Source organism: Scyliorhinus canicula, chromosome 8 (genome assembly GCF_902713615.1).
Source record: "Scyliorhinus canicula chromosome 8, sScyCan1.1, whole genome shotgun sequence".
NCBI classification, from domain to species: domain Eukaryota; kingdom Metazoa; phylum Chordata; class Chondrichthyes; order Carcharhiniformes; family Scyliorhinidae; genus Scyliorhinus; species Scyliorhinus canicula.
The window spans coordinates 149,347,634-149,375,398 of record NC_052153.1 but is presented as its reverse complement, the minus strand read 5'-3'; the positions used below and the strand labels follow the sequence as shown (position 1 = coordinate 149,375,398).

At 48.3% G+C, this 27,765-nt stretch overlaps 1 protein-coding gene across 3 annotated transcripts in view; it reads right to left on the bottom strand.

The window, feature by feature from the left end:
- Window positions 1-27,765, bottom strand: part of LOC119970576 (transcription factor TFIIIB component B'' homolog) — a 120,559-nt gene that overhangs the window by 8,718 nt on the left and 84,076 nt on the right. For 2 of the 3 annotated variants that reach the window (XM_038805415.1, XM_038805417.1), the window contains 4 exons: window positions 21,057-21,099; window positions 19,543-19,698; window positions 17,910-18,306; window positions 12,575-12,830 (listed from right to left, as the gene is read on the bottom strand). In XM_038805415.1, the coding sequence (XP_038661343.1) occupies window positions 12,575-12,830; window positions 17,910-18,306; window positions 19,543-19,698; window positions 21,057-21,099 (852 nt within the window). The remainder of the gene's footprint in view (window positions 1-12,574; window positions 12,831-17,909; window positions 18,307-19,542; window positions 19,699-21,056; window positions 21,100-27,765) is intronic. The other variant, XM_038805416.1, reaches the window with a different exon arrangement.

Here is a 27,765-nt window from a genome sequence, read left to right as displayed (position 1 = left end):
AATGGTCAGCATGGAAGTGATGGGCTGAAGGGCCTCTTTCTGTGCGGAAAAAACTCTGTGACATCTATTCATTGAACAAAAAATCAACCATCATGTGATCAGTAGATTTTTGGACATTAAGGGAATCAAGGGACATGGGGATAGGACAGGAAGGTGGAGTTGATTTAAAAGGTCATCCATGATCATACTGCATTGTAAAGCAGGTCGTATAGGCTATTTGGCCTACTGTTGCTCCAATATCTGCATCTCAGAGTTTGGAAAAGAACCCTCAAAGATTTGCATAGTGGTAGTACCATAAGCTAGTAATCCAGAGACCCAGGCTGGAGACATGGGTTCAAATTCCACAATGGCAGCTGGTGGAATTTAAATTCAAGTAAAATTAGAATTAAAAGTTAGACTCTATAACAATAAACGTAAAACCTTTTGTGTAAAAACCCATCCAGTTCGCTAATGTCCTTCAGGGTACGAAATCTGGATCCTTACCGGGTCTGGACTATATGTGACTTAAGACCCATAGCAATGTGGTTCATTCTTAATTACCCTCTCATAGAATCACACATTGCAGAAGGAGGCCATTCAGCCCATCGAGTCTGCACTGACCCTCTGAAAGAGCACCCTATCTAGGCCCACTTAAGGGCTATTTAGCATGGCCAATCCACCTGACCTGCACATCTTTGGACTGTGGGAGAAAACCGGAGCACCGGGAGGAAACCCACGCAGACACAGAGAGAATGTGCAAACTCCACAGTCACCCAGGATAAGAATTGAACCTGGGTCGCTGGCACTGAGAGGCAGCAATGCTAACCACTATGTCATCTTGCCACTCTCAAATGGCCCAGCAAGTGACTCAGTTGTATTAAACCGCTATGATGTTTAAAAGGAATGAAACCAGATGGACCACTAGGCATCGACCTAGGCACTGGAAATGACAAAGGCACACTGTAGAAGCCAGGTATTTCTAATACACCTAATATAGGTTAAAAAAAATAGCTGTTTAAGCAAAATATTAATTCCCAGTTTTAAAATTAAAACACATATTTTGCAATTTTCATTGTCATAATTTTAAAAGTAACACAGAAGTCTGATAAGGCAGACACTTCTCATTACATTTCTCCAAGGACAAGGGCTGAATCCATGGCAACGAGGTGGTAGGAGTGAATTTCTACTGTTCTCACGCCGTTCAAGGTTAGGGTGAATTACATCCCATGATTTATACAAGCTGAAACATTTTAGACTGTGTTGCCTTGTTTTTAATAAATGGACAGTTAGAACATCGAATCAAATATATATATTTGATTCCAACATTCTCAAAACAACAATTTTATAAAATCAGCATAATTTACTTTACTAGATTGAAATAGACAGTTTGAATTATATTGGCAGACAGGCAACAATTAGAAGTAATGTTACATCTTGAAGATGGACAGCTTGCCATCAAATCAAATGTGTTTGAGTCTAACCCAAACCAATTAGGATTATATTGTGGTGTGATCAGATCGCTTAAGACAGATATGAAATAGTATAACCATCGGGGATTTTGCTGCCATTTTAGAAGAGTCAGGAAGAGTTAGGTTAGGGAGAGAGTGTCAGGTTAGGAAGAGTTAGGTTAGGGAGAGAGTGTTAGGTTAGGGAGAGAGTGTCAGGTTAGGAAGAGAGAGAGAGAGAGAGAGAGAGAGAGTTTTAGGCATCTATACTTTGATTTGAACTATTCACTGTCTCTCTGTATTCATATTTCATTTTCAGACTTTGACTTCAGACTTTGACTTTTAAAAGTTATGTTTCGAGCTGTTGTCTAAGAAGATAATTCCTGGGGCGGGGCGGCCGGGCGGACCCCCTGCCCGATGGTGATTAGGTTCCACAGGTTCGTGGACAAGGAGTGGGTGCTGCGGTGGGCAAAGAGCGCCAGGAGCAGCGCGTGGAACAACAGTGTCCTCCGCATTTACCAGGACCTAAGCCAGGAGGTGGCTCGGCGGCGAGCAGCCTTTAAGAATGTCACGGAGATGCTGTTCAAGAAGCACGTGAAGTTTGGTCTGCTGTTCCCGGCTCGTTTATGGGTCACGCACCAGGGTCAGCACCACTACTTCTCCGAGCCTGAAAAAGCGATGGACTTTGCGAGGGATCAGGGGCTGGTCCCGAAAAGAGGCCCCACGGATGCGAATTAGAGCCGAGGACTACTGTAGGAAGGTACGCCGAATGGGCCTGGACAGCTGGTCAATGGTTTCCTGTGTTAAAGGTGCCAAGCGGAACATTTGGGACTCTTTCCTTTGTTCATGGACATTGGTTTGGATTTTTGTTTTGGTTGGTTTTTTCTCTTATGTTTTTGTTTTTTCCTCTTTTTTCTGTTTTTTCCTTTTTGGGCGGATTTGTACTTTTTGTGCAGCTCGGACACTGGAGCCGGCACGGTAACGAAGGGGGGCCGGTCCGCAAGGGGGGCCAAGGACGTGGGTTGGGGGTTTCTTCTTTTTTTTTGTTTTGATGATGTTCATGCCTTCCTGTGCCAGTGAGTTTGCTCCAGTGAGTTGGAGAGGGGGATGGGGCGACGGGGAGGAGGACGGGGAAACAATGGGAATGAGACAGGAAGGCGGCGGAGTGTTGAGTCACCGGGCTAGCAGATTGGCTAGTCAAGGGAGTCAGGTGGGGGGGGGGGGGGGGGGGGGGGGGGGGGGGGGGGGGGGAGAGAAGAGAGATCACAGCTAGTGAATGGCAGGGGTATCGGGGGATGCTGTTTGGGGGGGGGGGTTGTTCTGCTTGGGGGGGGGGTTGTTCTGCTGAAGTGGGAGGGACTTGAAATAAGCACTGGAAAGGAGGTTGAGGGTGGAGGCAGCCAACGGACAGGCCAGGAATGGCGCGACGCACGGGTCAGGGGCCGGCCCGAGAAAAGCTATGGCTGACCGGCGTGGTGGGGGGGGTGGGTTGTGTCCCCCGACCAGGCTGTTCACCTGGAACGTCAGGGGACTGAATGGGCCGGTTAGGAGGGTGCGGGTGTTCGCGCACTTGCAGGCTCTGAGGGCGGACGTAATTATGTTGCAGGAGACACATCTGAAAGTGTCTGACCAGACCAGGCTAAGGAAGGGCTGGATTAGCCAGGTCTTCCACTCGGACTCGAAGTCCAGGGGGGTGGCAATCATGATCAACAAGCGGGTGCAATTTGAGGCGGAGGGCATAGCCACAGACAGGGGGGGGCAGATACCTGATGGTACGGGGCAGACTGGAGAGGGGAAGAGTGGTGCTGGTGAACATATATGCCCTGAACTGGGATGATGTGGACTTCATTAAAAGAGTGCTGGGGAAGATCCCGGACCTGGACTCTTGCAGGCTAATAATGGGGGGGGGGGACTTTAACATGGTCCTTGACCCGGCTTTGGATCGGTCGTGTCCCAGAACGGGTAGACTCCCAGCAATGTCAAGGGAGCTGAAAGGGTTTATGGAGCAAATGGGGGCAGTGGACCCCTGGAGAGCCAGACAGCCGACAGGAAGGGGCTACTCGTTTTACTCGCACGTCCATAAAGTATATTCTAGGATAGATTTCTTCGTACTAAGCAGGGATTGTATAGGGGAGGTAAAGAACAAGTAATATTCGGCAATTACTATCTCAGACCATGCCCCGCACAGGGTAGACCTGCAGATTGAGGGGGGCGAGCTACCAACGCCCGCAATGGAGGCTAGACGTGGGACTGCTGTCGGAGGAGGGGATCTGTGAGGCTTCGGAGGTGTATGCAAAATTACTTGCAAGTGAATGACACAGGGGAGGTCTCAGCGGCGACCCTGTGGGAGGCGCTAAAGGCAGTAGTGCGGGGGAGCTGATTTCAATTGGGACCCACAAAGCCAAGGCAGACAGGGCAGAAATGGATCGATTGGTCAGGGAAATGGGTCGGATAGATGAAGAGCACGCGGAGTCCCCGGGGGAGGTTTTACTCAGGGAGAGGCAGAGACTACAAGCAGAACTGGGGGCACTATCCACGAGTAGGGCCGTTTAAGAAGGCGAGGGGCGTGGTGTACGAGCATGGGGAAAAGGTTAGCAGACTGTTAGCGCAGCAACTTAGGAAGAGGGAGGCGGCCAGGGAAATAAATAGAGTGTGGGGAGGGGCACAAAGTGGAGGACCCGGCAGGATTGAATAAGGTATTCCGGGACTTATATTGCAAGATGTATACTTCGGAGCCGCCGGAAGAACCAGAGGAGATTAAAAGGTTCCTGGACGGATTAACATTCCCAACAGTAGGTGGGGGGCACGTGGACGAGCTGGGGGCCCCGATTAGAGTGGAGGAGGTATCGGGGGGCCTAAAGACCATGCAGTCGGGGAAAGCCCCGGGGCCGGATGGATACCCAGTAGAGTTCTATAGGAAGTTTTCTGAGCTGGTGGGCCCGGTCTTGGCGAGGGTTTTCAACGAGGCAAGGGACAGAGGGACCCTGCCGCCGACAATGTCGCAAGCCACTATATCATTGATATTGAAGCGGGGTCTCGGGGGTGTGGGTCGGAGGAGGGAGGATCTCGGACATATACCGGGTAATGCAGGAGGTAGACGAGGCCTCGGTGGAGGAACTGAAGGGGAAATGGGAAGAGGAGCTGGGGGAGGAGATCGAGGAGGGGACGTGGGCGGATGCCCTGGAGAGAGTGAATTCCTCCTCTTCCTGTGCGAGGATTAGCCTCATACAGTTCAAGGTGCTGCATAGGGCCCACATGACTGGGTCAAGGATGAGCAGGTTTTTCAGGGGAGAGGACAGGTGTCCTAGGTGCTCGGGGAGCCCAGCGAACCACGCCCATATGTTTTGGGCGTGCCCAGCATTGGGGGAGTTTTGGAAGAGGGTAGCAAAGACGGTGTCGAGAGTGGTGGGATCCAGGGTCGAGCCAGGCTGGGGACTCGCAATTTTTGGGGTTGCAGTGGAGCCGGGAGTGCAGGAGGCGATAGAGGCCGGTTCTGGCCTTTGCGTCCCTAGTAGCCAGACGGAGGATCTTGCTCCAATGGAAGGATGCGAGGCCCCCAAGCGTGGAGGCCTGGATCTCTGATATGGCGGGGTTCATTAAATTGGAGAGGGTGAAATTTGCCCTGAGGGGATCAGTACAAGGGTTTTTCAGGCGGTGGCAGCCTTTTCTGGACTTCCTGGCGGAACGGTAGGGAAATAGGCCGACAGCAGCAGAAACCCGGGGGGGGGGGGGGGGGGGGGGGGAACTGTGCACATGGGTTGGCGGAGGGTGCTACCTCTCTCTCTCTTTTTTTTTTCTCTTGTGTTTTTTCTCTTCATTCTTTTTCTTTGTTTTTGTTCTTTCCTTTTGTTTGAAGTTGCTCTCAAAGCTTGGGGGGGGGGGGGGGTACTGTTCATGGTGTGTTACCGCGGTTGTATGTTAATAGAGTTAAGATGTTTATATTTTGTATTTTGTAAAAATTTCAATAAAAATTATTTTTTTAAAAAAAGATATTGAAGCGGGGTAAAGACCCAGAGGCGTGTGGGTCCTACAGGCCAATCTCCCTGATTAATGTTGACGCCAAGCTCCTGGCAAAGGTACTGGCGGTTTGAATGGAGGACTGCGTACTGGAGGTGATTGGGGAGGACCAAACTGGGTTTGTGAAAGGTAGGCAGCTGGTGGCCAACCTGAGAAGATTAGTTAATGTGATAATGATGCCCCAGGTGGGCAGGGAGGTGGAGGTAGTGGTGGCGATGGACGCCGAGAAGGCCTTTGACCGGGTGGAGTGGGACTATCTATGGGAGGTGCTCGGACGGTTTGGTTTCGGGGAGGGACTGGTGGATTGGATCAAATTATTATATCAGGCCCCGAAGTCCAGCGTCAGGACTAACAGAGAAGTGTCGGAGTACTTTAGGCTGTACCGAGGGACCAGACAGGGCTGCCCGCTCTCCCCGCTGCTGTTTGCGCTGGCCATAGAGCCGCTGGCGATTGCGCTGAGAGCCGCTGAGGGATGGATGGGGATGGTGAGGGGCGGGGTAGAACATAGGATCTCTCTTTACGCAGATGACTAGCTCTTGTACATGTCAGACCCAGTGGCTGGGATGGGACGTATACTGGGAATGTTGAGGACGTTCGGCCAGTTTTCAGGATACAAATTAAATACGGCCAAGAGTGAAATGTTTGTGGTATAGGCAAGGGACCAGGAGAACAGATTGAGAGGGCTACCGTTTAGGCTGGCTGAGGAAAATTTCCGGTATTTGGGAATCCAGGTGGCACGAGACTGGGGCAGGCTGCACAAGTTAAATTTGGCCACGGTGGTGGAGCAAATGAAGGGAGTGTTTCGGAGATGGGATGCACCCCCTCTGTCGCTGGCAGGGAGGGTGCGGACTGTAAAGATAACAATCCTCCCTAGATTTCTGTTTGTTTTTCAGTGCCTCCCGATCTTTGTCCCACAGTCCTTCTTCAAAAGAGTTAACAGGATGATCATGAGCTTTGTCTGGGTGGGAAAGTCTCCGCGGGTGAAGAAGGCGATGTTGGAGAGGAACCGCAGCGAGGAAGGGCTGGCTTTGCCGAGTCTGGTCAATTATTACTGGGCGGCCAACATCGCTATGAGAAGGAAGTGGATGGTGGGTACGGGGTCTATTTGGGAACGGGTGGAGGCGTCTTCGTGCAGGGGCTCCAGCTTGGCAGCCCTCGTCACGGCTCCTCTACCGCTGCCGCCGGCCAGGTAGTCCACCAGCCCGGTAGTGGTGGCGACCCTGCGGATATGGGGCCAGTGGAGGAGGCATGTAGGGGAGACGGGGGCGTTGGTTTGGGCGCCAATCTGCGACAACCATCGGTTTGCTCCCGGGAGTATGGATGGGGGGTTTTGAGCATGGCGGCGGGCGGGGATGGGAAGGGTGGGCGATATGTTCCTGGAAGGGAGCTTTGCGAGTTTGAGGAGCTTGGAGGAGAAATTTGGGCTGGTAAGGGGAAAGGATTTTAGGTACCTACAGTTGCGGGACTTTGTTCGTAGACAGGTCCCATCTTTCCCACGCCTCCCGCAAATGGGGATCCAAGACAGAATAGTCTCTAGGGGGGAAGAAGGGGAGGGTAGAGTCTCTGATATTTATAAGGTGCTCATGAGGGAGGAAGGGTCCCATACGGAGGAACTGAAACTTAAATGGGAGGAGGAGCTAGGCGGGGAAATGGAGGACGGGCTGTGGGCAGAGGCCCTGAGTAGGGTAAATTCGACCGCGACATGTGCCAGGCTCGGGCTGATCCGATTTAAGGTCGTTCACCGGGCCCACATGACCGTGGCTCAGATGAGCAAATTCTTTGGGATAGAGGACAAATGCGCTAGGTGCGCGGGAGGACCAGCGAACCACGTTCACATGTTTTAGGCATGCCCTAAGCTTAGGGGATACTGGGAGGGATTTGAGGGCGTCATGTCCCGGGTGCTAAAAACAAGGGTGGCGATGGGTCCAGGGGTGGCAATTTTTGGGGTTTCGGAAGACCCGGGAGTCCAGGGGGAGAAAGAGGCCGATGTTTTGGCCTTTGCTTCCCTGATAGCCCGGCAACGAATACTATTGGCGTGGAGGGACCCAAAGCCCCCGAAGACTGAGTTGTGGCTTGCGGACATGTCGAGTTTCCTGGGTGTGGAAAAAAATTAAGTTCGCCTCGAGGGGATCTGTACAGGGGTTCACCCGGAGGTGGCAACCATTTATTGACTTCTTTGTGGGAGAGTGAGCGTCAGCAGGGGGCAGGGGGGGTAGAGTAGAGTAGAGTAGGAGGGATAAATTGGCGGGTAGCACCGGTGGAAGAGGAGCGGGCCTGTGCAGTATGTTACGATTGAAGTATTGAATGTACGTGGATGTTTGCACATTTTTGCCTTTTTTGCTTTCTTTCTGTTGATGTCTGTAACTGTTTACAAAGCCAAAAACTACCTCAATAAAATTGTTTATTAAAAAGATTTTTTTTTAAAAAGGTAATTCCTGTGATTCTTTGAAAGCTTCAAATTGTCTACAAACTGCCTTTTAAATGACTTAAGTTGTAATCAATAGAAGACAAATAAAACAATTCTTATTTGCACCTGACAAGTTTTAACTTGAATTTCTACTGAGTTTCAGTAATCATAAGAACGGCTGGTAACCTTGAATTGATGGTTTCAAAATCCCTCAACTGACAGTCTAAATCCTTCACACACCCAGCCCTTTTGAACCTGCAAAGTCCTTCTTATTAATGTCTGGAAGCCTATGCCACAATGGGGACAGGTGACCCACAGACTATTCAATAACAGCCTGACATAGTAATACTCATCGAATCAAACCTACTGGCATCGTCACCGATGCCAATATCACCATCCCGAGAGAGACAAAGCCACCAGCACAATGGTATGCAAACTGTAGCTGGTAGTCCTCAACATTGACTCTGGACCCCATGAACTCTCATGGTATAGGTCAAACATAGGCAAAGAAGCCTCCTGCTGGTTACTACCCATCACCACCCCCTTCAGCTAATTAATCAGTATTCCTCCATGTTGAGCACCAATTGGAAGAAGCACCAAGGCTGGCAAATGCACAGAATATAGCCTGGGTAGGGGACTTCATCACCAAGAGTGGCTTGGTAGCACCACTACTGACCAAGCTGGCCAATTCCTCAAATACCGAGTTACTAGACTGAATTGGTGAGGGCATCAAGAGGGAGAAACCTACTTGGCATTGTCCTCACCAAACTACTTGTGACAGATGTAACTAGCCATGGCAGTATTGATAGTCATAATCTATCCTTGTGGAGATGAAGATACCCTCACCGTCCTAAATTGGACAGATTTAAAACAGATCTCGAAACACAGAATTAGGCAACCAAGAGGTGCTTTCAGCCATCAGCAGCAGTAGAATTGTATACAACCTGAACTTGTATCCTCATGGTCTGCAATATCCCCCACTCTACCATTACCACCAAACCAGGGGATCAACCCTAATTCAATGAAGAATGCAGTAGAGCATGCCAGGAGCAACACCAAGCACACCGAAAAATGGGCTGTCAACTTGGTGAAAGTACAACACAGGACTACTTGCATACGAAACAGGGGAAGCAGCATGTGATAGACAAAGACAAGCAATCCCACAAGCAATGGATCAGATCTAAGCTTTGCAGTCTTGCCACATCCAGTCATTAATATTGGTGAACAATCAAACAAGTAGCAGGAGGTGGACATTCCACAAATATCCCCATCCTCAATGATGGGGGAGTAGAGCCCAACAGTGCAAAAGACGAGGCCGAATCATCGACCAGAAGTGCCAGGTGGATGATCCATCTCAGCCTCCTCCGGAGGTCCCCAGCATCACAGGTGTCAGTTTTCAGCTAATTCAATTCACCCTGTAGGATATCACAACACAGCTGAAAGCACTGTATACTACAATGGCTACAGGTCCTCACAACATTCCAGCTGAAGACTTGTGCTCCAGAACTAGCTGCACCCTTAGCCAAACTGTTCCAGTAGCGCTATAACACTGGCATCTACCTGGCAATGTGGAAATTTACCCAGGTATGTCCTGTCTACAAAAAGCTGGACAAATTCAGCCCGGCCAAGCATTGTCCCATCAATCTAATTAAAGCATCAGCAAAGTGATGCAAGGTGTTGTGGACAGTGCTATCAAGTGACACTTACTCAGGAATAACCTGCTTACTAAACTCAGTTCAGGTTCAGTCAAGCCACTTACCTCCTGACCTCATTCCAGCCTTGGTTCAAACAAGGACAAAAGAGCTGAACTAAGAGATATGGGGAGAGATTTACTGCCCTCGACATCAACGCAGCATTTGACCAAGTGTGGCATCAAGGACCCCAAGCAAAACTGGAGTCAATGGGAATCAGGAGAATCAGGAGGGAAAATTCTCCACTGGTTGGATTCATACCTAGCACAAAGGATGATGATGTGGAGGTGCTGCACTCCGAAAGCTCGTGACTCCAAACAAACCTGTTGGACTTTAACCTGGTGTCGTCCTTCTTACAAAGGATGATTGTGATTTTTTTTTTTAGGTCAATTATCTCAATTCCAGGACATCGCTGCAGGAGTTCCTCAGGGTAATTTCCTAGGCCCAACCATCTTCAGCTGCTTCATTAATGATCTTCCTCCATTACAAGGTCATAAGTGGGGATATTTCCCGGCTCTGGGTCACTGTCCATGTGGAGTTTGCACATTCTCCCCGTGTTTGCGTGGGTCTCACCCCCACAACCCAAAGATATGCAGGAGGTAGCTTGGCCATGCTAAATTGCCCCCTAATTGGAAAAAATGAATTGGGTGCTCTAAATTTAATAAATAAATAAATGAGTGAATTGAAAAAAAAGTGGGGATATTTATTAATGATTGCACAACATGCACTACCATTTATGACTCCTCAAATCCTGGAGCAATCCATGGCAGCATTTACCAAGACCTGAACAGTGATCAGGCTTTGACATTTTCTCCAGAAATGTGCCAGGCAATGACAATCTTCAACAATAGAATCCAACCATTTCTCCTTGACATTCAATGTCAATATCATTGCTGAACTCTCTATTATCAACATCCTGGGGATTACCATTGACCAAAAATAAACTGGACCTGCACTGTAAATTCTGCAGTAAGAGTAGATCAGAGGTTGGGAATTCCGAGGAGAATGACTCACCTACAGACACCCTGAAGTCTGGTTACCATCACCAAAGCATAAGTCAGAAGTGTGAGTGGTAGGTTCACCCATGCTGCTGTTAGGAAGAGAAGTCTAGGACTTTGACCTAGCGACAGTGAGGGAATGGCGATGTAGTTCCCAGTCAAAATGATGTGTGGTTTGGAGGGGAATTGGCGCTTGTCTAGATTAGGGCAGCTCCAACAACACTCAAGAAGCTTGACATTATCCAGGACAAAGTGATTGGCACCCATCCACCGCCTTCAACATTAATGTTCTTTACCTCCGTGCACAGCAGCAACAGTATGTACCACCTGCCAGATGCTCATCAAGGTTCCTTCGACAGCACCTTCCAAACCCATGACTTCTACAACCTAGAAGGACAAGGGCTGCAGATGCATGGAAACTTGCACCATTCGTCAATTCCCCTCAAAGCGACACACCATCCTGACTTGGAACTACATCGCTATTCCTCACTGTCACTCAGTCCAAATCCTAGACCTCCCTTCCTAACAGCACGTGGACTGCAGTGGTTCAAAGCTCACCATCACCTATTCAAGGGTAATTAGGAATGGGCAATAAATGCTGGTCTAGCTAGCGAAACCCACATCCCATGAATGAATATGTTACATAATTAAGTGGAAATTAACCAATAATTTCTTGTTGATTGCAGGGGTAGAAAGTGGTTTGAAGAGGTTAATTTAACATGCAACACTCATGCAGTGCAAAGCACCTCAAACAATATTGGCTCAGATTTTCCCATCAGAGTTGATGCTGCGCACACTGATCTTTTTGCAATTTTTCAGCAGAGACATTTGATCCCAGCTGAAGCACTGCAGAGTCAGAGGAATGCATATTCACAGAGAAGCTAGTCAGGCACAGGAAAAGATGGATGAAGACACGACACGTCCCCTTTTTACAATAGAATCTGCCATAATCAAGCAAGGTATTTTAACGGTCTAAGTGAGTGAGTTAGTGAATGGCTAAATGACTGGGTGGGTAGTCAGTTCAGGTGGTAGTCACGTCAGGTCCAATGGGTAGTCAGGTTGGATGGGGGATGGCGGGGGTTAATCAGGTGGTCGTGGGGAAGTAATGGGATGTGGGTGTCAGTCCTGGTGTCCAGTTGAGTTATTGAGTTACACTGGCTAATCATCCGAATTGGACCAGATATTTCCCAGCACATTATCCTGGGTAAGTATCCAGCCAAGTCCTGTTTCTCTGAACAAAGTCTCTAACACCGAGTTCAGATTCGGAGATGTTTGTAGAGGTTCCCAGGAAGTTGAAATCAGCCCATCAGAAGTTTAAACGTCCAGGGCAATTTCCACTCACGTCTGTGCATCAAGGTTTCAGAGAGGTCTGACAGGCATCTCTCAACTTGCATCCAATCACCAACGATCCAGATCCTGGAAACTTTAGGCTTATATGTTTCCCCATTTACACCTCCACTAGATACATTTTTATTATCTGTCCCATTACCACCCTCTTTTGTTTTGTACCATTATCTCTTTTGTCATTTAATCTCTCCTGACATCCACCTTTTTACAGGTCTTCCATTTTGTTCTTTTTCTTCCCTCCCTCATTTCCTGTCTCTGCACTTAACGCCCATTACATCTCTAATTTTTACAGTTCCGATGAACGATCAATAATCTGAAATAATGCCTTGGATCTTCTGGTCTTTGGTCATCAGAGGCCAGATGCATGAACAAAGATGTATGACAAGACCCTGCAAAAGTCCCAACATGCTGACCTCTGTGGATGCCCATTACTCCAGGGACTCTCTGCAAATATCTCTGACTCTGACCTAGAGTCGGGGGCTTTAGACATTTCTGTGAGACTTACCTGAAGTTACTCAGTTAGTCAGAAAAATCCTAGTCTAACCCCTCAGTAACTATAGAACTGACATCACAATCACACACTGAACCCCGACTCTCCCTCGAGCAGTCTAGCCCTCCCCACCCACCCACCCTACTTATCTGAGGAGCACGGAAGGGGAAGAAAAAGTTAGAAATAGAATAGTGACTTACTTCAGTTGGGGAACATCTGTTAAAGGGCTGGCTCTTGCCTGCCTCGTCACACGATTTCCTTTTTGCAGGAGGAGTGCTGCTCGTTTTTCCTTCTTCAGCATCTTCCCCAGATGAGATCGTCCTTTTTCCAGCAAACCGTGGGACATTCATACGGGGCTTCAGAAACTTTGTCCTTTGAGGTTTAGTTTCACTTTCATTCTCAGAGGATTTCTTAGATATAAAGGATAGAAATCCTCGCGGTTTACGTCCTGGCCTGCTGAAAATCAGGAGGTTCATTATCACAGATGAATGGCTAAATTTATTTCATTACATTGTGGGAGGGCAGAAGATAAAAATTGTGCATTCAGATTCTGTATCTATGCTAATTAAAAATATTGCTATAAAATAAAATGCCGAGATTTAAATAAGATTTTGCACTTAACAGGCGCGATTCTCCACTCCCGGGAAAAATTAAAGCCGAGTTTCACGACGGCCTCGAAGCCCGCTCCTCTCACCGAATTCACCCCCACCCGGGGGGCTAGGGGCGGCGCTCCGTTATTCTCAGCTGCCGGGCCTTGACGCTTGCGTCAAGGCGGCGCGCCGAGAATGACGCGACGGTGGCGCCTATGTGATGTCAGCCGCGCATGCGCAGGTTGGCCGGCTCCAACCCGCACATGCGCGGCTGACGTCACGACGGCTGACAGCTCGAACCCGCGCGTTCGCGGGGGCCGTCTTCCCCACAGCCGCCCTGCAAGACGTGGCGGCTTGATCTTGCGGGACGGCGGAGGGGAAATAGTGCGTCTGATTGAGACGCCGGCCCAACGATCGGTGGGCACCAATCGTGGGCCTGTCCCCTCCCAAGCAGTCGTGGTGCTCATTCCCCACCAGGCCCCCTACAAGCCCCAAAATGGGCATCGAACGACCAGATGTGGTTGCCGCCGTAGTAAAACGGTCGCAAACGGCAGGCCGCTCAGCCCATCCGGGTCGGAGAATCGCCGGTCGCCGTGAAAAACAGAGAGCAGCGATTCTTCCGAGCGGGGGGTGGGAGAATCGGGGGGGGGGGGGGCGCCAGGGGGTCGTGAAATTAGTCGGGGGGGGGCCCTCCCGCGATTTTCCCACCCGGCGTGGGGAGCGGAGAATCGTGCCCAACCTTTTTTGAATGAAACATATCAGCAGTTGAAAGTTGAGTCAAACTTATAACGTTGCTGACAATTCAATTTTAATAGTTAAAAAATTGCTGATGTCATTCAGTAATTTACATAACGGGGAATAGATTTATGTCTCCAAATAAGAGATGGTATTAAAGGATTGCATGATCAATGGGGTACCTTGAAAATTATTCAACAAAAGACCTTCATTAATATAAACAAATCAAGTCTGTGGACCAAGGTCTACCACGGACTAGAGTTCGAGGCCTTTAAACATTAAACTGAAATAATTTTTTCTCTTCCCATTACTCATCTTCATGCCAATTAAAATATCTCTAGACCATGACTTTCCTTTGTGCCATTCATAATCTTTCACAAAAATGTGAAGCACAAAAGCAATTTAGCCTGTAGATCAAACTTTTTCGACCAATGTGCCTAGTAGTTTACGCTGGTATATAATAAAGAGATTGCACAGTTTGTAATATTTGGTCTAAATGATGAATCCGAGATCATTGTTTGACAAAAAAAAATTGGCTTTAGAACAGGAAAGTGTATCCATAAAATGGAACTTTTCAAGCTGAAATAAGTTACAAATGGAGAATCAGAAGGGTAATCGAGCGGGGTATCCCAGAATCAATTCTGAGAGCCGTGCCAATTTTAAATAATCTCTAGCAGGGCTCTTGTGGGGTTGTCCACGTTAAGCCAAATTATATACTCTTGATAATAGTCTAAGCCTTATACTATGTAAGACAAAACTTATTACGCTGCTGCCATGTTTCAAGTTGTGTTCTTTTAAACCCATAAAGCCCTAATTATTGTAGACATACACACCCCAAGTTCAATTACAGGTAAATTCCTTTTAGTTAAAGCCTGTAACCAATCAGAAAACAACTGCTTCTTTGAATTGGTCATAGATACATAGAATTTACAGTACAGAAGGAGGCCTATCGAGTCTGCACCGGCCCTTGGAAAGAGCACCCTACTTGAGCCTACGCCTCCACCCTATCCCCGTAGTCCCACCTAACCTTTTGGACACCAAGAGGCAATTTAGCATGCCAATCCACCTAACTTGTACAAATTTGGACTCTTGGAGGAAGCCGGAGTACCCGGTGGAAACCCACACAGACACGGAGAGAAAATGCAAACTCCATACAGACAGTCACCAGAGGCCAGAATTGAGCCTGGGTCCCTGGAGCTGTGAGGCAGCAGTGCTAACCACTGTGCCATTGTGCTGCCCGTCACTGGTTGTATTTAATTTCCTGGCTTTTCATCAAAAGGAAACAGTTCTAGCTGGAGCAACAATGTAACAGTCTGAACAGATTGTTTGGTTGCAATAAAAAAGTCAAAGGAGTCATGTAATTTCTTTAGCAGAGGGTTTGACTACAAGCCAAAAGCATTGTCGTTGTACAGCAATTGGTTCAACCAGTGAGTTCAGGTTTGATCCTGAATTATAGGAAATAAAATACTGCCCTTGAAAAAGCACATGCAAAAGCAACAACAATGATTCCAGATAAACTTATGCTTGCTAAGAAAATTGACATCTTCTTAGTCTTAGAAATAAGGACGTTTAGGCAATTTGTTCAGTATAGAAGAAGACACAAGTTAAAAATTAGTATGTTAGACAGAACTTTCTTGTTACTTTTTAGTCAAAAAAAATGAAACCACCTACACCAATAAACAGCCAACACAAACTCTAAAACGTTAAAGAAATAGTCCACAGTTCATATAATCAAAATGTAGCTATGCTGATCTTCAACAACAAATTCACAAAAATTTAAGGAGTTTTACAATCATTATCCCAGAACACATACAAAGAATTATCATTAAGCTTTTGGGAATTTTTATTAAGCATTAATAGCAATTACCTGATTATACTACCGGAGAAACTTGCTGGGTGAAAAGTATGAGGAGCGGAATTAAAACAATTTATTATGGAAGAACCCAATTAACAGACAGTCTTTATTAATACAAATTTAAATACTTCACACTTAACAGTGGGTTCATTCACCTCAACGACGTCACAGTGGTTAGCACTGCTGCCTCACAGCACCATGGACCCGGGTTCAACTCAAACCTTGGGTTCTGTCTGTATGGAGTTTGCCCGCTCTCAGAGTGTCTGCGTGGGTTTCTTCCAGGTGCTCCGGTTTCCTCCCACAGTTCAAAGACATGCGGGTTAGGTAGATTGGTCATGATAAATTGCCCGTGGTGTCCAAAGGGGAGTGGTTTTAGCTCAGTTCGCTGGACAGCTGGTTCGTGATGCAGAGTGAGGCCACCAGAGAGGGTTCAATTCCCATACCGGCTGAGGCTATTCATGAGACCCTGCCTTCTCAACCTTGCTCCTCGCCTAAGGTGATCCTCAAGTTAAATCACCACCAGTTCAACGGTTAGGTGGGGTTATAGGGGGATAGGGTGGGGGAGTGGGCCACGGGAGAGTGCTATCTCAGAGGGTCGATGAAGACTCAATGGTCCTCGGATTCCATGATTGGCAGTACTTTGGATTTTTTTGTGTTCAAGATATGGGATGGCAATGCTGGGAATGAGACATGCTTTTCTACTCAGTCATGCAGAATCAACACTTAGCAAATGTGGAACTCATGGTTTAAACAAAAGAGAAGGATAACTTCAATTTTAGGAAATAAAGTGTGAAAAAAATCAGTGTCTTTGGTAACTTTAATGAAAAAAATCAGAAATACTGCTTTTAGGCGGGCGGGAAGGGTGGGTGATATGTTCCTGGAAGGGAGCTTTGCGAGTTTGAGGAGCTTGGAGGAGAAATTTGGGTTGGTAAGGGGAAATGATTTTAGATACCTACAGTTGCGGGACTTTGTTCATAGACAGGTCCCATCTTTCCCACGCCTCCCGCCAATGGGGATCCTAGACAGAATAGTCTCTAGGAGGGAAGAAGGGGAGGGTAGAGTCTCGGGTATTTATAAGGTCCTCATGAGGGAGGAAGGGTCCCAGACAGAGGAACTGAAACTTAAATGGGAGGAGGAGCTAGGCGGGGAAATGGAGGACGGGCTGTGGGCAGAGGCCCTGAGTAGGGTAAATTAGACCGCGACATGTGCTAGGCTCGGGCTTATTCAATTTAAGGTCGTTCACCGGGCCCATATGACGGTGGCTCGGATGAGCAAATTCTTTGGGATAGAGGACAAATGCGCTAGGTGCGCGGGAGGACCAGCGAACCACGTTCACATGTTTTGGGCATGCCCTAAGCTGAGGGGGTACTGGGAGGCATTTGTGGGGTTCATGTCCCGGGTGCTAAAAACAAGGGTGGTGATGAGTCCAGGGGTGGCAATTTTTGGGGTTTCGGAAGACCCGGGGGTCCAGGGGGAGAAAGAGGCCGATGTTTTGGCCTTTGCTTCCCTGATAGCCCGGCGACGAATACTATTGGCGTGGAGAGACTCAAAGCCCCCGAAGACTGAGTGGTGGCTTGCGGACATGTCGAGTTTCCTGGGTATGGAAAAAATTAAGTTCGCCTTGAGGGGATCTGTGCAGGGGTTCGCCCGGAGGTGGCAACCATTTATTGACTTCTTTGCGGGAGAGTGAGCGTCAGCAGGGGGGGATAGAGTAGGAGGGAAAATATGGCGGGTAGTACCAGTGGGAGAGGAGCGGGCTTGTCCAATATGTTACGATGGAAGTATTGAAAGTACATGGATGTTTGCACATTTTTGCCTTTTTTGCTTTCTTTCTGATGATGTCTGTAAATGTTTATAAAGCCAAAATCTACCTCAATAAAATTGTTTATTTAAAAAAAAAGAAATACTGCTTTTAAACTAACTTGTACTTTTTTTCTGAAAATGTGAAAATGGAAATTTTTAAACCCCAAATGAATGAAACGTGTATAAATGTGTCCAGATGTTCAAGATAATGGGAGCCTGAGGACGTGGTAATTCATGATCTATATTTTTCTTCCTGTTTCTTTATTTTTTTTTTAAATATAAATTTAGTGTACCCAATTCCTTTTTTTCCCCAATTAAGGGGCAATTTAGCATGACCAATTCACCTACCCTGCATATCTTTTTGGGTTGTGGGGGTGAGACCCATGCAGACGTGGATAGAATGTGCAAACTCCACACGGACAGTGACCTGGGGCCAGGAGCGAACCCGGGTCCTTGGCGTCGTGAGGGAGCAATGCTAACCACTGCACCACCGTGCTGCCCTCCTGAAGTGCCCTTTAAACCAGACCCAAAAGTCATATTTTTCCAATTTACCTTGTTAGACTTCGAACAGAAGTGGAAGTTGTATTTTGTGTACTCATTTCAGATTGTTCTCCTGTCGTGCCTGTATTTGTATCTTCTGCTGTGCTGGCTTCTGTGCCTGCTGCCAAAGTCTCTGCAGAATGAACTGATTCAGTGGCAGCTCTCACTTCTTGCGCATCAATTTGACCTGGGTTATGGGACACAGATCCTGGCTCCCCTAGTGCTGAGTTCATATCAACTGATAAATTGCACGTTAGTTCAGGTTGTAAGGTTTTTTTAGAAACACAAGGAGGTGTATTTCTTATAGTTCTTGAAAGTTTCAGAGTGTTTTTGTTTTTAGCAAGGAAGTTAGTCTCAGGAATGCATGTAGCTCTCCTTGTAGAAATATTAGGTTTCACAGTGAGTTTACCTAGAAAGAAAAAAGACAAGTTGGAATAAGCAAAGAAAGAATTTTGTTTTTTAAACAAAAGGATTAAAACATAAGGTTTCTACATCCTAAACTGTAAAAGAACGTTGCATAACATCTTCACAATATTAAATTTCATTAAAATTATCATAAAATGAGTTACTGCTGCACTCTGAATTGTAACAGAAATCAATTAATCTTGAATGAAATGGGCAGCTACCAAGGAGCAGTGAAAACTATCAAATGAATAGTAAAGTCTGCAACAAACAAATAGTGACATACAGGTTCTGTCTCTAAACAGATTGATCATATTAACACTGGTGGTTAGCAAGAACCTCACACCCTCAAAGTTTCCTTAGCTCAAGATTTGTTTTTAAATTGAGGAGTGGGGACTAAGTTGAGCAGAAATTATTAGAAAAATGATTGAATAGTGTGAGATTCTCCAATTGTTTAAATATAATGCAGAGGAAAGGCAAGGATGAAGACTGTTCTTAACTCCATATTTTGTTTATTCTACTGTTTAAATAGAACAACCAAGGGGCGGCTATGTCCGCAGGACCCGTCTGGTCTTACAAGCTTTACCTGCTGAAATGGCCACAGAATGGCCGGAACCGTGGCCGTGCACGGCGGCGTTCTACAACTCGGCTAGCCAAAATCTGCCCCCCATAACCCGCCTCGCCGCCCCCAGACATGCCCCAACAGTCGCGCCAACCCTGCCGAAGCCGTTCCTCCCCCCCCCCCGGGACTGCGGCGGCGTTGGACTCAGTCCGCAGCCGCTACGCAAGGTCCCTTAACGGTGCGAGTACGCGCGAGCAACACCGTCAGGGACTCAGCCCATTGGCGGTGGAGCATCGGGGAAGAGCCTCAGGTGACGTCCTGAGGCCATCCCGATGGTGTGCGCCGTACTCCCCGAGGGAGTTTCTGAGGGGGCTGAGAATCGCAAAAATAAAGCCGCCCCTGATTCTGGTGTAAAAGTGGATTTTCCAGCCGATTGCCGAACGCGATTTCGCCGTCGGCGCTCGGAGAATCCAGCCCAAGATATGTAAACTCTTGGACAGGAACATGGACAGTAAATTGAAATGGTGTAGGTTAGGTTGATCTTAGATTAGGATAAATGGTCGGTACAACATTGTGGGTCTAAGGGCCTGTACTGTTCTATGATCTATGTAAACCCATTTCTGTAAATATTAACCATGTGAAAGTACCATGAAACAATTCACTGCAAAATTAGCCATGTACCTCTTCTTATCTGTGAACCAGGCGTTCTCATTTCTTCAGCAGATACAGAATACATTACAGCTGTTGATTCAACAGGAGCAGGGTCCATTACATTATCCAGGGGAGTCGATGTGAAGTCTTCAGTGGATTCTGATGGAAGGTTCATTTGAGCAGCACCTTTTGAGGAACAAATAAAAACACTTTCAAGATAGGTCATACTTAGGGAAGCATAAATATGGGTTCAGACAAACTTAAACAGCATATCAGCACAGTTTGGAAATTAACACCTGCAAATGTATTGCAGTAGAATTTCTGCTTTGAGTACAAACAAATCAGATGCAAAATGTGCTTCTTTTTTGAAGTTACAATGAAGGAAACCTTCAACACGTTTGGTGAAAATTTGCAAACTATGTTACTCAACCAACTGCGGCAGCAATTTGGCCTGTACAAAATGTCGGGCAAGGCTCCCATCTGCAACAACCATAGGTTCAAACCAGCACTGACTGACGCCACCTTCAAAAGGTGGAGTCAGGACGGGGGGGACACTGACAGTCAGGGACCTATACACGGACGACAGGATCGCAACACTGGACGAACTGACAGAGAAATTTCAGCTAGCTGGGGGGAACGAGCTACGGTACCTGCAGCTCAAAACTTCCTACGAAAGGAGACAAGGACGTACCCACAACCGCCACGACAGACACTACTGGAAGACCTACTGGACGCAAGTATCCTAGAGAAAGGGAACTGTAGTGACATGTATGACCGACTGGTAGATAGGGACGACACCGTACTGGACGCAACAAGAAGGAAATGGGAGGACGACCTGGGGATGGAGATAGGGTGGGGACTCTGGAGCGAAGCACTGCATAGGGTCAACTCCACCTCCACGTGCGCAAGGCTCAGCCTGACGCAACTAAAAGTGGTACATAGAGCCCACTTAACGAGAAACCGTATGAGTAGGTTCTTCCCGGAGGTGGAGGACAGATGTGAGCAGTGCCAAAGAGGCCCGACCAACCACGCCCACATGTTCTGGTCTTGCCCCAGACTTGTGGAGTACTGGACAGCCTTCTTCGAGGCTATGTCCAAAGTGGTGGGGGTGAGGGTGGAGCCATGCCCGATAGTGGTGGTCTTCGGGATTTCAGACCAGCCAGATCTATTCCTGGGGAGGAGGGCGGACGCCCTTGCCTTTGCCTCCCTGATCGCCCGCCGTAGAATCCTGTTTGGCTGGCGGTCAGCAGCACCGCCCAGAGCTGCAGACTGGCTGTCCGACCTCTCGGAATCTCTCCAAATGGAGAAAATCAAATTCGCCATCCGAGGGTCGGACGACGGCTTCCACAGAACGTGGGAGCCATTCATGCAACTGTTCCGAAATAATGTTGCGAAGATTATTCAACCACACAGAACCAGCCATAACAATCCCACCTCCTTTCCATTTTCCAGGAATAGTGAGGGGAAATGCAAATATGGATATTAGTAATGAGCATACACAAATACTGTCATTATAATACTTCACATAAAATGAATTGACTTACCATAATTCCTCAAAGTATTACTTGCTGCAGATGCTGGACATTCCTGTGCAAAAGACAGCATTAAAAAATTAGAGTACGAAAGGAGCTGTTTGGGACACTATATTCATATTAAGTAACTTGTACCATATCACAACTTATTAAAATAAACTTTTTTCTTGATCATTAAGTCATCGCAAATTAGAACTGAAGAATCATAATTTTCCTTCATCATGCTTGGTAGCTAATCAAGTATACCGCAAGTTAAATAATCTGGAATTTCATACTTGATTCATTTTTTAATCTTTTACCAGTGCTCAAGTACCCCTTCTTGGGGCAGCACGGTGGCGCAGTGGGTTAACCCTGCTGCCGCACGGTGCCGAGGTCCCAGGTTCGATCCCGGCTCTGGGTCACTGTCCGTGTGGAGTTTGCACATTCTCCCCATGTTTGCGTGGGTTTCGCCCCCACAACCCAAAAGATGCGCAGGCTAGGTGGATTGGCCACGCTAAATTGCCCCTTAAAAGGAAAAACTGAATTGGGTACACTAAATTTCTTTTTTTTTTTTTTTAAAAAGAAAGTACCCCTTCTTGGTAGGGTAATATTGTGGAAGAAGGAACTCTGCAGCTAATTACACATTTGCTGTTCAAATTAAAATTACTGGGGTATTACAGAGTAATAATGCTGGGCAAAGGAGAAGTTCCAAAGAAGCAGATTTACTTTCTCGCCAGGATGATTCCTCTGGTCTGAGCTACACCACGTTGAGTCAAGAATGAAGCTGAACAGGGCTGTAGTGTGGTTGTGGAGCAGAATTACAAAAGACTAGGGAAAAAAAGAGTGACTGTCCTGAATATTAAGGCAGCATGGCAACAAATCTTAAGTCAGTGAATTAATTAATTTATTTTTTTTAAATCAGAGGGTTGGAGTCATACCTAGCACAAAGACAGGCGAGTATGGTTGTTAGAAGCCAAGGATCTCAGTCTTAGAACTTCATTGCAGGAGTTCCTCAGGATAATGTCCGAGGCCCAAAAATCCTCAGCCACTTCATCAGCAACCTTCCCTCTATCGGAACGATAGAAGTGGCTATGTTTGCTGATTATTGTAGTGTTCAGCACCACTTGTAACTCCTCAGATATTGAAGCAGTTCCTATCCAAATGCAGCAAGATCTGGATGATAGTGGCAAGTAGCATACACATCACACAATTGCCAGGCAATGACCACCCCAAATAAGAGACCACCCCATCTACCCTTGACGTGCAACAGCATTACCATTTCTGAATACCCCACCATCAACATCCATGGGGCTGTCACCATCAACCAAAAAAATTAACTGGACACCCATATAAATACTGTGGTTGTAATAGGAATTCTGTGGCACTTCCTGACTCCCTAAAGTCTGTTCATAATCTACCAGATATGAGCCAAGAGTGTGATGGAAAACTCTACACTTCCCTGAATGAGTGTGACTCCCACAATTGTCAAGAAGCTTGACACCGTCCAAGGAAAAGCGGTCCACTTGCTCAGCACCTCATCCACGACCCTAAATATTCACTCTCTCCAGAGTGACAGCAATGTGCATCATCTACAAGTTGTGCTGCAGCAACTCCCCAAGTTTCCTTTGATGACACCTTCCAAACCCGTATCCTCTACTACCTAGAACGACCATTGAAGGAGACACATGGAAAGCACCATGACCTGCAAGCTCCCTTAAAGCTTCCCTTGAGCGATTAGAACTGTCACAATTCCTTCAATGTTGCTGGATCAAAACCCTAGAACTCTCTCCAGAACAGCACTGAGACGCACCTACACAACATGCACTGCAGCAATTTGAGAAGGCAGCTCACCACCACCTTCTCAAGGACCGATTAGGGATGGACAATAAATGCTGACCTTGCTAGCGATGTTCACATTCTATTATTGAATTTTTTAAAAGTAATTCAACTTTCGTGGTGATGGTGATGGACAGAGAAGTAGATGTATATCATGAGACCAAACACCCTCTCTACAGCAGCAGAGGCACAAATAGAAACTGACTGACGGAGGAAACCAACTAATCAATTAAAACATTTGGAGTAAATTTGGCCGGGCATTTTAGTGGTGCAAGTAGATCTACTTCACCCATTGCATCCATGAACCATTGCCCTTGCAAGTCTTCAGAGTCAAAAGACTTGGAGGAGGCAGTGGTGTGGTGATAATGTCAGTGGACTAGCAGTCCAGAGGTCCAGGCTAATGCTCCGGGACATGGGCTGAAAGCCCACCCAAGCAGCTGGTGGCAGTTAAATTCAATTAATAAATTTGGAATTGGACCTCCGGTGATGGCCATGGAGTGATCGGTCACACATTTGGAAGCTCCCGCTGGTGTGGGTTGCATGAGTACTGAGAAATAGAAGTGTTGCATTGGTGGGGCCAGTTTATGGCTTACCAGGCGAGGAGTGTAACGAGTTAGAGCAGCAGCCTAGGCAAGCGATTATTCGAGGTGCGACAGAGGAAAAGATAGCAGAGGGTGCTGGGGTGTCATTGCCCGCCGAGTGGTCTATTTAGCAATTGGGTACTTCTTAAACACTAATTTCAGGCAGCAGAGGCAGGAGGCCTGAGAGGCCTTGGTAAAGGTGGTGAAGCCACTTAGGGTGGTTACTAAGAAAGTGGAGCAAAGGCTGGAGGTGCAGAGTCTGGCGCTCAAGAACATGGAGGAATCGGTGGGAGAGCACGAGGACTGTCTGGCCTCGTTGGAGGCAGAGATGGTGCTGATGGCTGAGAGCCAGAAGATGTTGATGGAGACGGTGGAGGACCTGGAGAATCATTCCAGGAAGCAGAATCTCCAGATTCTTAGATTCTTAGAACAGTACAGCACAGAACAGGCCCTTCGGCCCTCAATGTTGTGCCGAGCCATGATCACCCTACTCAAACTCACGTATCCACCCTATACCCGTAACCCAACAACCCCCCCTTAACCTTACTTTTTAGGGCACTACGGGCAATTTAGCGTGGCCAATCCACCTAACCCGCACATCTTTGGACTGTGGGAGGAAACCGGAGCACCCGGAGGAAACCCACGCACACACGGAGAGGACGTGCAGACTCCGCACAGACAGTGACCCAGCCGGGAATCGAACCTGGGACCCTGGAGCTGTGAAGCATTTATGCTAACCACCATGCTACCGTGCTGGTTAGCATTGCTGCCTACGGCGCTGAGGACCCGGGTTCGAATCCCGGCTCTAAGTCACTGTCCGTGTGGAGTTTGCACATTCTCCCCGTGTCTGCGTGGGTTTCAGCCCCACAACCCAAAGATGTGCAGGCTAGGTGGATTGGCCACGCTAAATTGCCCCTTAATTGGAAAAAATAATTGGGTACTCTAAATTTATAACAAAAAAAATAAAAAATAAAAAAAATGATGAACAATGGGGTTTGCAAGAGGGTGGCCATCCGGAATTATGTGAAGCAGAATAAGACAGGGGAGGTTTCCGCCTACATGTTGTAGGAGACGCTCAAAGCGGTGGTATGGGGAAATTTATATTGATTCGGGCACACAGGGAGAGGTTGGAGCGGGCTGAGAGGTTGAGGATGGTGGACGACATTCTGAGGGTGGATCAGAGATATTCGGCGGTGCCTGAGGAGGCATTACTAAAGAAGAGGCAGAGGCTCCAGGTGGAGTTTGCGCTGGTGTCCACAGGAAAGGTGGTGCAGCAATTGCGTACAGCCAGAGGGGCGGTATATGAGTATGAGGAGAAAGCTAGCAGGATGCTTGCACACCAGTTGAGGAAGCAGGTGGTGGCGAGGTAAATTGGCAGGGTGAGAGACGGTAGGGGCACACTGGTATCGGAGGGAGTGAACAGGGATTTTGAAACTGTAATTTGGAGTCTCCAGTCGGGAATGAATGGATGAGGTTGGAGCTCACGAGGGTTGAGGAAGCAAAGGTGCAGGCACTGGGGACCTTGATCGGGCTGAGGGAGATGATGGACTGCATGAAGTTGAGCACCAAGTTTCTTTGTACGCGGATGATCTCCTAGTGTATATTTTGGATCTTGTCGGGAGCTTCAACAGATCATGGGGACTCTGGGGGAGTTTGGCTGCTTTTCAGGGTACAAGCTTAATATGGAGAAAAGCGAGGTAGTCCCAATTAATGCACAAGGACAGGAGCGGAAGTTGGAGGAACTGCCGCTTCGGTTGGTGCGGGTGAGTTTTCACCACTTTGGGATATAGTTGGCGCAGCTGCATAAGTTGAACTTGGCGCGGCTGGTGGAAGGAATGAAGGCGGACTTTAAGAGGTGAGAGGTGTTGCCTTTGTCGCTGGTGGTTCAGGTCCAGACAGTAAAGATGATGGTGTTGCCGAAGTTTTTGTTTGTGTTCCAGAACCTCCAGATCTTTGTGCCCAAGTCCTTTTTTTTTAGGAATGTTAATGGGATGATTTTGAGGTTTGTGTGGGCAGGGATGGCTCTGCGGGTCAGGAGGTTGTTCTTGGAGAGGGATCGACAGGGTGGGGGGGGGGGGGGGGGGGGGGGGGGGGGTTGCGTTGTTGAGCTTGTTGGACTATTACTGAGCAGCAAATATTGAAATGGTTCGGAAATGGAAGGTGGAGGAGCAGTCGGTTTGGGGGCGGATGGAAGCGGTCTCATGTAAGGGGACCAGCTTGAGGGCACTGTTGTTGGCGCCTCTTCCGTTCTCGCCAATCAAGTACCCTACAAGTCTGGTGGTGGTATCAGCACTGAGGGTTTGGAACCACTGTTGGTAACACTTTGGATTTGAAGGCTCGTTCGTCTCTGTGGGAGCTGATATGCGATAATCATATGTTTGTGCTGGTGGGGTTGGATGTGAGGTTCCGGGGGTTAGTATAGAATCTTTTAGGGATTTGTTTGTTAGAGAGAGCTTTTCAGACCTAGAGGAGCTGGAGGGGACGTACCAGTTACCGAAGGAGAATAGGTTCAGGTATCTGCAAATTGGAGATTTCATAAGGAAGGAAGTGCTGTCATTTCCGATGTTGCCGCCCCCGTTGTTGCAGGGTAAACTTCTGTCTGAGGATGAAATTGAGGAGGGCAGGGTTGCGGACATGTCTGGGGAGTCGATGAAGAGGGATGGAGGTGGTTAGTGGGAGGAGGGGTTGGGTGGGACATTGGGATCTGGAAAATGGAGTAAAGCTCCCGGTGGGATGAATGCATCCTCGTCTTGTGCCTTATCCAATTTAAGGTGGTGCACAGGGCTCACAAGACGGTGTCCAGGATGAGTCAGTTCTTTCCATGGGTGGAGGATAGGTGCGGGCGGTGTGCAATGGGACTGGTGAATCATGTGTATATGTTTTTGCCGTGTCCAAGGTTGAGGGGATTTTGGAAGGGATTTCGGATGTAATGTCAAAGATTTTGGGGTAGACATAGCCCGAGTGTCAGGGAATCCGGGAGTGCAGGCGGGGAGAGAGGCCGCGTGTTGGCCTTTGTTTCCTTGACAGCCCGGAGACGGATTTTGTTGTGCTGGCGGAAATTGGAGCCGCCGAAAGCAGAGGTATGGGTGAGCGATATGGCAGAGTTCCTGCGTTTCGAAAAGTTCAAGTTCGCCATTCAAGATGCGGAGGAGGGGTTCACCGAGAGGTGCAAGCTGTTCATCAATTTCTTTAAGGAGTATTGAATCATCAGCGGGGAGAAGGGTATGTAGGGAGAGAGGGGTTTGTTTCCTGTTGCCAAGATTGGCTTTTGTATTTCTTAGTTATGTATATATTGAAAATGCCTTCAATAAAATCTTTTTCAAAAACAAAATACTAGGGGCCTCACGGTAGCATGGTGGTTAGCATCAATGCTTCACAGCTCCAGGGTCCCAGGTTCGATTCCCGGCTGGGTCACTGTCTGTGTGGAGTCTGCACGTCCTCCCCGTGTGTGCGTGGGTTTCCTCCGGGTGCTCCGGTTTCCTCCCACAGTCCAAAGATGTGCGGGTTAGGTGGATTGGCCATGCTAAATTGCCCGTAGTGTAAGGTTAATGGGGGGATTGCTGGGTTACGGGTATACGGGTTACGTGGGTTTAAGTGGGGTGATCATTGCTCGGCACAACATCGAGGGCCGAAGGGCCTGTTCTGTGCTGTACTGTTCTATGTTCTATGATCTGGCATTGAAAACCAGTCTCAGTAATGGTGACCATAAAACTACCGTTAATTGTCGTAGAGACCTGCTTCACGAAGGTCCTTTGGTAAGGAAATCTGTCATTCCTACCTGGTCTGGTCTACACGTGGGCCGGAATTCTCCCATACCCGGCAAGGCGGGGGATCCCGGCGTGTCGGAGTGGCGTGAACCACTCCGGCGTCGGGCCGCACCTTTAGGGGCCAACCCCCACCGCCACGCCAGCCGGGGCCGAAAGGACTTCACCGGCCGGCATAAGTCCGCGCATGCGCCGGAGCGTCAGCAGCTGCTGACGTCATACCGGTGCATGCGCAGGGGAGGGGGGTCTCTTCCACCTCCGCCATGGTGAAGGCCGTGGCGGGGGGGCAGAAGAAAAAGAGTGCCCCCACAGCCACCGCCCGCCAATCAGTGGGCCCCGATCGCGGCCCAGGCCACTGTGGGGGCACCCCCCGGGGTCAGATCCCCCCCCCCCCCCAGGGATTCCGGAGCCCGCCCGTGCCGCCAATCCCGCCGGTCAGGTAGGTGGTTTAAACCATGCCGGCGGGAGAGGCCGGTCAGCTGCGGGACTTCGACCCATCGCGGGCCGGAGAATCGCTGCCGGGGGGGGGGGGGCGCCGCCGACCGGCGCGATTCCCGCCCC